Below are 11,809 nucleotides of genomic sequence, written 5' to 3' on the forward strand. Positions count from 1 at the left end.
GGACCATTTAATTTGGATTCGTTTTAAAAAGATAATCACTCATCACCAAAATTCCCATGGTATACACATTTTTAGTTCGCGAATCTGAATATGCTTTTGGGAAATGATTAGTTCCGAATGCTCTTCAGCAGATGGTCAGAGGTTGTCCGCTGAGCTCGGGTTGGGATGCCTGCCGGGTGAGGAGGGCGATGGGCGGGAGGCATGGGGAGCCGCAGCCGGTCAGGTCCTCCTCCCTGGTGGGCGGCTAGCACCTCAGAGAGAAGCTCTTACAGAGCCTTCCGCTCCACACTGGCCGGAGAGTCGAGGGGAAGTGTGAGTGAGGGTCCCGGGCGCCTGGACTCGTCCCCAGACCCTCACGGTCATGCGCATTCAGTACAGATGTGCGTGCGGCACAGACCAGAGACCTCTCCTGGGCGAATTGACTGCCGGCTCCTGTCGTCTCTTCCCACAGCTTTGATCTTGAGAAGCTGTGCCGCTTCATCATGTCCGTGAAGAAGAACTACCGGCGGGTGCCCTACCACAACTGGAAGCACGCGGTGACCGTGGCGCACTGCATGTACGCCATCCTGCAGAACAACCTGGGGCTCTTCTCCGACCTGGAGGTGGGCGCCGCGGGCTCCTTCCCCAGGACCTGTGTCCCTGTCACCCTCGGTGTCGGGCACGTGGGTGGCGTGGATGTGCGACAGGCTCCGGGACAGACCCTAGCTCCGTGACTCCCAGGAGCACGTTGTAGAGACGGCCACACCCAGGCTTGTGCCGTAGGGTTCTGAGTAAGAAGTGTAGATGCACAAACTCTAGCTTCACTGAACGATGCCCAAGGGGAGAGTAGTGTCTGCAGCCTTTCCTCCTCATCAGTCTGCTGAGGGATGTAGCAGTGGCTTCCCCATGGCCTCGTGCTCTGGGTATGTGGACACGCCCACTGATGGGCCACCCGGAGCAGGAAACGCGATTCCGACCTCAGTGCGCACATGATCCCTTCTTACAGGAAGCAGGGCCCTGACGGGTGTCACTGCTTCCCCTGCCTTCTCACACCTGGCTTGGATCCACAGGGGAGGCTTTCCAGCTCAGAGCTGGGATGCTCTGGGACGGCTTGTCCATTCTTGCCCCGCTGTGCGCTGGGCCCACTGTGCGCTGGGGGCTCGGAGCTTAGCCCCTGCCGCAAGCATTCCATATCCGGAGCTGCCTGATGCCGCGCGCACCCTCTCCGCCTGGCCTCTGTGCAGCACTCACAGTGGTCCCCTCTCTCCTCTTCCATCACTGGTGTCCTGCTCCAGGAGACCCCTAGCCATGGAGGGAAGGGAGCCCTCCTCTCTGTGATAACGAAGTTGTCTTGTCGCTGTTCCCGGGCTCATGCAGGGTACAAGGCCTATGAGGTCCTCAGCCTCCCCCCCTCCGTCTCTCTGTCCTCCTCTCCCCGTGGTCTCCGAGCCACAGCCTCCCTGACCCGCTGGCTTTCGGGGAGGGCCCACCTGCGCCCTCCTTGTCTTCAGGTCCCTGCTCACCTGTGTCCCTCCCTGGGCTGCTGGGCCTGCCTCCCGCCGTCCCTGCAGCCTGCTGGCCTCTTATGTGATTTGCCATGTTGCACATTCCTGTGACTTAGCTGTCGCCCTCCTAGTTTACGATGACTGTGATGTGTTGTAATTTAACACGAGCAGGTTGCTCACGGAGGACGAGGGTGCCCTCTCCCTGGCATATCTGCTTCTCTGTCGCCAGGAGCCTTGGCTTTCTTGAATCCCACCTGCCCTCTTCCCAGAGTGAGGAGGGAGCATTTGACTCAAGTTCATAAGCAAGAAAGCCCAGAGGTTTAGAAGCAGTTAGACTTGGATCCAGCGTTTCCTGAGGAGCTGCTGGTGGGGGCGGCAGAGGCGGTGTGGCAGCAGTGGCGTCCGTGGGCCTCCATGGCCCGCTCTTGGTTTTCAAGGCCTGTGCCCTGTGTTGTGTTTACAGCGCAAAGGACTGCTGATCGCGTGTCTGTGCCACGACCTGGACCACAGGGGCTTCAGCAACAGCTACCTGCAGAAGTTCGACCACCCGCTGGCCGCGCTCTACTCCACGTCCACCATGGAGCAGCACCACTTCTCCCAGACCGTGTCCATCCTGCAGGTGGGCCGGCCGCTCGCTGGGCCGCGCCCAGGCAGGGCTGGGCAGTGGGGGCTTCATTCCGGAGCCTGGCACACATTCAGTGCTAGTGACTGTGGGTTTAGGTCAAGAATCCCTTGTGATGGTTTTGAGTGTATTTTGAGTTGAATTGGATGTTTCAGTGCATGGCGCCCTACACTTTGTAGTTCAGACTGTTCAATGCTGGGCCTTGGACACAGTAGGTCCTAAACCGCTGCCATCCTCACACAGGGAAGCCCTGTGGGCTGAGTATCTGTGAAATGAGCACCAGGGTCCCTCACTTGGTAATGGGAAGATATGGCTGAGGCAGGAAGGTGTGCTCCGGCGGGCAGGGGGTGGGGGAGGGCACTGCGTCCTTAGCACCCCCATGGCTAGGGCTGGAGGCCTCTCGGCACTGGGTGGATCTCAGCACGGGACAGGTCTCAGCACCAGGCAGATGTTAGCACCAGGCAGGTGTCAGCACCGGGCAGATGTTAGCACCAGGCAGATGTAGCACCCGGCAGGTCTCAGCACCAGGCAGATGTAGCACCCGGCAGGTCTCAGCACCGGGTGGACTCCTTGGTGTCTCTGACCTTAGGATCTGGAGGACCTACAGAACCCACTCACCTGCTTCCGTGGAGATAAGAATGTATGGGCTGCTCACCCATTTGGGGCTTTAGAAACATTCTTGAGTTTACAGTTCTTTACCAATTGGGATATAAATGTATTGTATTGCTTCATGAGGTTTTAAGTTATTAACTAACTAGAGGCCCAGTGCATGAAATTCATGCGCGGGGGGGGGAGGGGGGGTGTCTGTCCCTCAGCCCAGCCTGCACCCTCTCCAATTTGGGATCCCTCTCACAATCCAGGACTGCTGGCTCCCAACCGCTCACCTGCCTGCCTGCCCCTAACCACTTCTGCCTGCCAGCCTGATCACCCCCTAACCACTCCCCGGCCAGCCTGATCAATGCCTTACTGCTTCCCTGCCAGCCCGATTGCCCCTAACTGCCCTCCCCTGCCAACCTGGTCACCCCTAACTTCTCTCCTTGCCAGCCTGGTAACCCCTAACTGCCCTCCCCTGCCAGCTCGATTGCCCCTAACTGCACTCCCCTGCCAGCCCAGTCACCCCTAACTACCCTCCCCTGCATGCCTGGTCACCCCTAACTGCCCTCTCCTGCCGGCCATCTCGTGGCCACATGGGGGTGGCCATCTTGTGTTGGAGTGATGGTCAATTTGCATATTACCTCTTTATTAGATAGGATGTGAAATTGGAGCTTTAAACATATTTTTGTATCCAGTAATACTTTATGGATATGAAAATTAGAATTTCATAGATACTCTTCTTTTTAAATTATCTTTTTAATTAAACTTATTGGGCTGACATTGGTTAATAGAATTGTAGGTTTCAAGTGCACAATTCTACGTGACATCATCTGTATATTGCACTGTGTGCCCACCACCCAGAGTCATGTCTCCTTCCATCCCCATATATTTGACCCCCTTAACCCTTTACTGCCTACCCCTTCCCTCTGGGAACCCCTTCCCTCTGGTGTTTTGTTCCCCCCACTCCTGGTCATTTGTGTGCCCAATGCCATTGGCTGACTATACAGTAGGTTACAGTTGTTCCTGTGGAAGATCACAGTAATTAACAAGTCATGACACAAGGATAAACTCTGTGTAACTGACCTGCTCTTGTTTGGAGGAACTGAAAGCGTCGGGGGTGCGAGCAGGTGCCTGTCACTGGTGTGCTTGTCTCCACAGCTGGAAGGGCACAACATCTTCTCCACGCTGAGCTCCAGCGAGTACGAGCAGGTGCTGGAGATCATCCGCAAAGCCATCATCGCCACGGACCTCGCCCTCTACTTCGGCAACAGGAAGCAGCTGGAGGAGATGCACCAGACGGGCTCGCTGAACCTCAACAACCAGTCCCACAGGTGCACGTCCTGTGCAGCGAGGGGGAGCCCGGGAGTGCTTGGTGCTTGGGGGATCCATTGGAGTGCCACTGGTCCTTTCAAATGTCCTCTCCCATCGGTCGTTCATTCCAGTCAGTGCTTTGTTTTATATACTCGAGGCCCAGTGCATGAAATTCGTGCACTGATAGGGTCCCTAGCGGCTGCTGCTGCCAGCCAGGGCCTCCCTCTTCCCCAGCCAGCCCCACCCCCTGGTCAAACTCTCGGACAAACTCCCGGTTGAGGGGACAATTTGCATACTACGCTTTTATTATATAGGATTGAGATTTCTTATTGGCTCGTTATTATAGCTTCCGTATCTCTGGTAAATTTTCCCAATTTTTTCACCCCTTGTAGCCAAATATGTATTTCCCTGAAGGTTCCCACACACTTGTCAGTTACGTTAAGTCCTCATCTGTGAACGGAGTGGCAGCGCCTCCCAGGTGTGCCGTCCAGAGGGCCTGGGGCCGTCAAGACCGCTCTGACAGAGCAAAAGCCAAATCTGCAGACCTCGACCCGACGTGAGGCTCCTTGTACTAGTAAAGTGACAGCCATCAGACGGGTGCGCGGTGTTAGTGTGGACAGACAGGCCCACGCTTGCAGGAGGCTCACACTAGACTCACGTTGACGTAGAAAGTGGCTGTAGGCCAAAGTCCTAATTCCCAGCATGTTACCATTGGAGATAGGACTTTTAAGAAGAAATTAAGGTAAAATGAGGCCATGTAGGTAGGCCCTTCCCCAATATGAGTGGTGCTGACCGCTCTGTGCCCCATGCCCTGGAGACCCCGCCTTGTCACAGGTGGGCAGTGCTGACTGCTTTGTGTCCTCTGTTCTAGAGACCGCGTCATTGGCTTGATGATGACTGCCTGTGACCTTTGTTCTGTGACAAAACTGTGGCCAGTTACGAAGTTGACGGCCAATGACATTTACGCAGAATTCTGGGCTGAGGTAGGTCGTTGGTTTTCATATGACTATCAATAATGTCAAGAAATGGGAAAAACGAAGAGCAAGTAAACATGTGGGTGATTTAGTAACACTACGTTAGCTGCTCACGTTGCAAGTTATTTCAAAAGGCTGCGGTCGGTCACACACCGAGGGGCTCAGCGTTCGCACAGAAGGTGAGCACAGGGGTTGCTATGTCTGACGAGGGTGTGCGTCAGCTCTGATTCACCCGGAAGGGACTGCTTCCAGACAACACGACAGTTTTCCTTGTGGAGTAATGGTTCCCTCGCTCAGGAGTAATCATGCTCATCTGTCGGGGACAGGCCCTGTCCAGGCACCGAGGGGACCGCAGTCGTGGGCAGTGCAGGTAGAAATGCGAGGGGGTCGCGCTGTCCCACAGGCCAGGGGCTGTCCGCGCTCCTGTCCACAGCGTGTGCCCGACTCTCCCGGCCTGGAAGGCAGCGTGGGAAGCACTGGTTTGTGAACACCTGTCTGGACGGAGACCTCAGCTTTCCTTCCGAGTCGTCTCCGAGCGAGCAGCATGCCCTCTCTCGTTCGCGTGGCTCCACAGTCCGAGGCCCTGCCTGTGTGACGGCGCTTCCGCTCATGCTGTTCACAGGCTGCTCGCCCAGAGCTGGCAGCACAGCCGTCTGCAGTGAGCGTCTGTGGCTGGGCCTTTACGGCGACGCATCTGCACCAACACGCTCTGGACCCGTGTCCCTCCCCTGGCCCAGCTTCGCCCGCTCCGCACGGGAAACACTGTGGGAAGCGCCAGGGGACGGGCTTGGAGTTGCTCCATGGCTCTCTCCACTCCTCTGACGAAACGCCTGCCTCCTGCAGAGGGAACAAAGGCAGCTGGGTTCTGGGCAGTGCGTGCAGAGGGGCCTCAGGACACAGACCAAAGGGCGATGCTGCGGTTTTCACTGTCGGGCTTTGTCATGTCGGTCACCACAAGCAGGTGCATCGTGAAGAAACGAGTGATGGGAGGGAGGAGCCGTGAGCACTGCGCCTGCTTGGCAGTGAGACATGACTGTCCCGCTCCTTCCAGGGCGACGAGATGAAGAAGCTGGGGATCCAGCCCATTCCCATGATGGACCGGGACAAGAAGGATGAGGTCCCGCAAGGCCAGGTATGATGCGGGACGCCCGGCAGCGTGAGGCAGCCGTGCCGTCGGGCATGGATAAAGCACTCCCATCTGTGTCCCTGTGCACGGCGGCTCCTGCGGGCCTGGCAGCTCATGCAGGAGCGTTAGTGCTCTATCCGCGAGCGCCTGACAAGCCTCCGCTCTGTCCTTGACTCACTGCCCGAGCCGAGCCTGCGGGCTCAGAGCTCAGGCGCTCCCTCGCAGTGGACGCCGGCCGAGCCTGCTGTCCCGGCTGGTGCTTCTACCCGTGCAGTTCCCAGGCTGCCGCGACCCTGGAGGCTGAGGACAGGGCGGTGGTGTGGGCGGGTGGGGGGGTTGTGTTCAGAGGGCAGAACCGTGAGCCACGTGGAGCCCTCCCCACTGAGGGCGTGTGGGAGCCTAAGGACCCGAATGGGAACACGAGTCCACACCCACCTGGTGGGCAGGCCCTCCCACAGACGCTGTGCAGTGGACACACCTTTCCTGACGGGAGATCCAGGTGGAGGAGTGCAGTTGTGAATATTTTTTCACGCAGGAAACATTTTGTCATTGAGTGAACAGGTACTTTTTGGAGGTTAGCATCATAGATTTTGATTAGGCCCACTTTTCCTAAGAAATAATGCATAGACTTTTAGTACATTCGAGTTTTATCTCGCCATAAATTGACTATCATTCCCTCTCCAGGGAACATACATGAAATACTTAACTTACACTGACTTTTTATGTCTTGAGAGTTCTCATGCCTTGTTAACTTTCCATGTGCCCATGTGTGGTGTAATGACTTTCACAAGATTATGGCCTTTTTAACTCCCCACCCTCTAATGCCACAATTAGGAAGTTAGTTCTGGACAGATAGTTATCATATGGAATTAAGGGTAGAAATAATTCCAGAAGATTTACAGGATGATGGTGTTTTTAAAATATATATTTTTATTGATTTCAGAAAGGAAGGGAGAGAAAGAGAGAGAGAGAGAGAAAAACCATGATGAGAGAGAATCACTGATTGGCTGCCCCCTGCACGCCCCACACTGGGGGTCCAGCCCACAACCCGGGCCTGTGCCCTGACCGGGAACGGAGCCCTGACCTGGTTCATAGGTTGACGCTCAACCCCTGAGCCACGCCGGCCGGCGACAGGATGATGGTTTTGACTAAGTTCTCCAGTTTCCTACTTGGTGTGAAGGTGGTTGTTGACTGCTCATACAAGCGTGTGTGCGTGGAGGGCGCCGGCCCAGCGGGAGCTGCAGGCTCCTGCGTCTCCACGGCCTCTGAGCAGAGCCGGGTCCTTGGCCGGGCTTTCGAAAGGGCTGCTCCCTCCCCTTTGGGCGGATGTGCACCCGCATGCCTGGCACGCAGGCTGCACGGACTCGAGTTTAGTGGCTCTTTCCCGTTGTTTATGGCTCGTTCCCTGTGGGGCCACGGGGCCCGTCTCCAGCCTGGCGTCTGCGGGCTCCCACGCAGGGCCCGTGGGAAAGGCTTTTCGTCCCGAGATGGCGCCCCTCGTGCCACGTGGGCTTTCCACGCGTTCTCTCACCCTCACGTGGGTGGGTAGTTCGTTGGGAGTTTGCTGGGTGTGTGGTTGAAGCCCGGGGCCTCAGTGCTTTTCTTCCTGGAGAGCTGAGCGGACATCGCAGCAGAAGGCACAGGGCGCTGGCCATGACTCGGAGATGGGGCTGAGTCTCGTGTTCCTGAATTAAGAGAACAGTTTGTTTTTCCCAACATCACCGGCTGGTTTGCAGGGGGAGGGTGTTTTAGATACAGCACTTCTGTGGTCACCTGATACGTCACCAACTACGTTGCTTCTAAATGGCCATTGCTGTGCAGTGCTGCTCTGCCGCAGTCCTGACGCCTGTCTCCAGCACCTGCCTTTTCCCGCTCTCGTGCTCTGTGAGGCTATTCCATGTTAAAGAGGCAGGCAGGCCTCCGCCTGGCCGCGGTGGAGGGCGGGAATGCGTGGGCATGAGCTAGTAAGGGGTGTGAGTGCAGGAGGACGCACAAGGACCAGTCGTTCCGCACCTCTCTCCCCCAGCACATCCCACAGAAGGCTGTTTTCTTCAAAGACATTGGGAAGCCACGGGAAACGGGATTTGACGGGTTGAGAGAACTGGGATCCAGTGCATGGGTCAGGCAAGGGAGTGGGGCCGAGTGTGGCATCAGGAGAGAGAACGAGGCACCAGAGCCAGCAGGCCAACAAGCAAACAGACCCGGCCGTGGTCCCGAGCGGGATGGGGGAGGCTCTGTAGAGGCAGGTGCTTGACCTGGACACGCCTTGGGGACCCCAGATCTGACCAGACGTAAGAACGGCACCTGGATCACAGCTGCTTCATCCAAAGTCGATCCCACGGAAGGTGGTGCTTGGGTTTACAGTAACTGATATGCTGTAGGCTGCCCTGGGCTTCGCTTCTTGAGTGTGTGACGCCCGGACTTGCGTAGCAAAGCGAGACCTTTAGTGTGGCAGCCAGGCTTAGGGACAGGACGTCCCGGAGGGGACACGTGCTGCTGGTGGCTAACTGCCAGGGCCAGCCTGACAGGGTTGAGCCGGGCTGAGGCAGGGAGGTGGGAATTGAGAAAAGAAAGAAAGACAGGAAAGCGGGGTCGGGAGGACCCCAGTTCTCTTGATGAACTGAAGCGAGTTTATTAGCCACACAATCCTATTTATACACAGCACACTGAATCGGAGGTCTGTCAAGAGGAATGTATTCTTTGTTCCTCTTAATCTCTAAGGGAGGGACACAGCAGAAGGACAAGTTCTCAGTACAGCATATCTCAGTAAATAGTTACAGACTTCTTGGTAAGCTATGAAAGGCTGTTCTCATTCTACAAATGTTGCTCTCATTCTACTGATAATCGCCATCCAAACAAGTCTGGGAAAACTGTGTGGGTAAGGGTCCCAGCCTTGCGAGCCCCTGCAGGTGCAAGGACCTTGCCAGCTTACATCTGGCCCCCAACAGCTAACGTGTGTGTGTTTCTTGCCGGTGGCTCCGTGGGCAGCTCGGCTTCTACAACGCGGTGGCCATCCCCTGCTACACCACCCTCACCCGGATCTTCCCGCCCACGGAGCCGCTCCTCAAGGCCTGCAGGTGTGTACAGCCTCGGAGGAGAGACTCAGACTGCGCAGGCCCTTATGTTGACACGGTCACAGATGCCCGCTTTGCTGAGCCCCTCCCCGCCCCACTACCTCCTCTGATGCCACTGGTATGTGTGTCCACGAGCTGTGCACATTGGTCAGCTCCCTCCTTTCCTCCAGGATCCAGTGTCAGCCCTGCTCTGACACTGTCTGTCCTGGGACCCAGGCCTCCGGTTCTGTTCATCAGCTTATTTTGTTCATTAGATTCCATACCTTAGTGAGATCATGTGATACTTGTCTTTCTCTGCCTGTCTTATTCACTTAGCATAGTGCTCTCCAGGTCACCCCATGCTGCCTCAAAGGGTAGGAGAGCCTTCTTTTTCCCAGCTGCATAGTGTTCCATGTGTAAAGGTACCACACGTTCCTCAGCAAGTCATCTGACGGCACATCCCCGCTTTGCCACCCCTTCTAACTGGGTGACATGATCTGTCTGAGCCCCGCTGGCCTCCTGCCCGTGCCATCTGGGACCTGGGCCCCTCCCCCAGGCTGAGGTGGCTTCAGGCTCTCCTGAGACACTAAGCTGCCGTGCCCAGTCAGGGAGGCGAATGGGAGTCTGCCAGCCTAGCAAGCAAGTTACCAGCAGAGTCAGCACAGCCCCCCAGGCCCTGGGCGGAGCCTCCACAGGGTAGGTCAGCGTGAGGCCAGCCCAGGGCCCAAGTAAGCAGCGCGTGTCGCTGCCCCGTCTGTCCTAGGAACAACCTCAGCCAGTGGGAGAAGGTGATCCGCGGGGAGGAGAACCCAGCCTGGGCCCCGTCCCAGCCGGTGGCCCCCAGCCCCTCGGAGAAGCTGCCCGTGAAGATGGACGACTGATGGCCCGGAGCGGCCCACCCACCGACGCTCGTCTCGCTGCTTGGACTTTTCTACCTTTTATTTTTGTGGGAAACCTACCCCTGGCGACAGGGATGCCAGCCTCGTGCAGAAGGTGCCATCACGTGGCTCCGCCCGCAGCTGACTCCTGCCAGGCTCACCCTCAGCGTCGCGGACAGCGACCTGCAGGACACGGGCCAGCGAGCCGGCCTGGCCTCCCGGCTGACGTGGCTGAGCCGTCCTGGGGACGCAGACGTTCTCCGCCGGGGTGCTTTGCCCAGAGCTGGTCTTTCCAGTGCGGGCTGGAGGCGGTACTGACGCTGGTGTACTTGGGCCCTCACACCAACGTCGCTCCATGCTGCTGGCTATAAATAGGAGTTTTACGCATTCGATCGTGGGTGTTCGCGTGTGGCCTGCCTGTGATGGGCGTGGGCGCAGCAGGCAGCCGCAGGACCGAGGCCACCGAGGTTCCGTGGACGGTCTGCATCGGCGAGGGAGGAGGGCGCTCATTGCAGAGCTCCGTGGACGGAGTGCGGGCTCTGGAGTGCGCGCTCTGCAAGCCCTGCAGGCAGGAGGCAGCCTCCTCTCCTGGGGAAGAGCCGTGAGGATGAGAGCAGGCGTCTGGTCCCATGCAGGGGGTGCAAAGGGTATTAAATTGCGGTCTTGGCACAGTCACTCATTGTTTTACAAGGAGAACGAAATAAAAGCAAGGCATACGCATTTTTTTAACGGACAGGTTTTAATGGCTGTAAAATGTGAATTTTGAATAATGATTTCTTTATAGTTTCACTTTGTGTCATGGCAGAATTTTACGTCCACATTCACAATGAAGGGGTTCTTCTTCAGATCATTTCATTACCATTCATTTCTCCCAAAATCAAATTAAACCTTGAACTTGAATCTTCTCTAAGTTTCCTTCCACCTGCTGCTTCAGCACTCAGGTCTCAGCCTCCTGCTGCCCTTGTCCTGCCTCCGCTGCCTGTCAGGACGGGAAGGAGTGGAGCCAGAGCGAGGGCCGGGGCAGATGTCTTTTTAAAAAAATATTTTTATTGATTTCAGAGAGGGGGAGAGAGAGAGAGAAACATCAGTGAGGAGAGAGAATCACTGGTTGGCTGCCTCCTGCACGCCCCACACTGGGGATCGAGCCTGCAACCTGGGCACGTGCCCTGAATAGGAATCGAACCGTGACCTCCTGGTTCATAGGTCGACGCTCAACCACTGAGCCACCCGGCCGGGCTGGAGCTGACTCCTGTCTTCTCTGCTCAGCGCACAGCATCCGTGGAGACCTGTGGTGCGAGCTCCTGTATGAGCGCTGCGGTCTCACGTTACACCATAATGTAAATGTCTGTGAAAAACACAAAAGTTACAGCCTGGACCCTCCTGCCGGGATGACAAGCCCAGAAGTTTTTCTCTGGGGCCTTGGATGCTGCGTGGTTTTCAGCACACGGACAGTGTCGGGTCGGAACCTGTGCCTGGGCAGTCCTGACCTGAAGGAATTGGCTAGAGGCTCACAGTTTGAGAGGCTGGTCCATGATAAATAGCGAGTCCTCTGTTCAGGGCAGGAAGCTGGAATGCTGCCTTCACTAAAATAGGTTTTTAAAGTTTTCTACACGCTCCATACTGTGCGCATGGTGGTTCCTGTGAGCTTGGTTCTTGCAAAAATCAATCTGTTCTTTCCACAGCGTGGTTTATTTACATGGGGTAGAGAGCTGAGCATAAACACCGTTCTCTTAAAATTAACACTGTGTGTTCAGTTTCCTCCCGGGG

The 11,809-nt window shown here is 56.5% G+C and overlaps 1 protein-coding gene across 3 annotated transcripts in view; it reads left to right on the forward strand.

Annotated features, from left to right (window-relative positions):
- The window catches only part of PDE10A (phosphodiesterase 10A), a 138,455-nt gene extending 127,290 nt beyond the window's left edge, over positions 1-11,165 (forward strand). For 2 of the 3 annotated variants that reach the window (XM_036317604.1, XM_036317603.1), the window contains exons 16-22: positions 452-602; positions 1,948-2,103; positions 3,859-4,031; positions 4,883-4,994; positions 6,037-6,117; positions 9,100-9,188; positions 9,928-10,045. In XM_036317604.1, the coding sequence (XP_036173497.1) occupies positions 452-602; positions 1,948-2,103; positions 3,859-4,031; positions 4,883-4,994; positions 6,037-6,117; positions 9,100-9,188; positions 9,928-10,045 (880 nt within the window). Of the gene's footprint in view, positions 1-451; positions 603-1,947; positions 2,104-3,858; positions 4,032-4,882; positions 4,995-6,036; positions 6,118-9,099; positions 9,189-9,927 lie in introns of all 3 variants that reach the window. The other variant, XM_036317602.1, reaches the window with a different exon arrangement.
- The last annotated feature ends 644 nt before the right edge of the window (positions 11,166-11,809 follow it).

This window comes from Myotis myotis, unplaced genomic scaffold (assembly GCF_014108235.1).
Source record: "Myotis myotis isolate mMyoMyo1 unplaced genomic scaffold, mMyoMyo1.p scaffold_m19_p_7, whole genome shotgun sequence".
In the NCBI taxonomy this organism is placed as follows: domain Eukaryota; kingdom Metazoa; phylum Chordata; class Mammalia; order Chiroptera; family Vespertilionidae; genus Myotis; species Myotis myotis.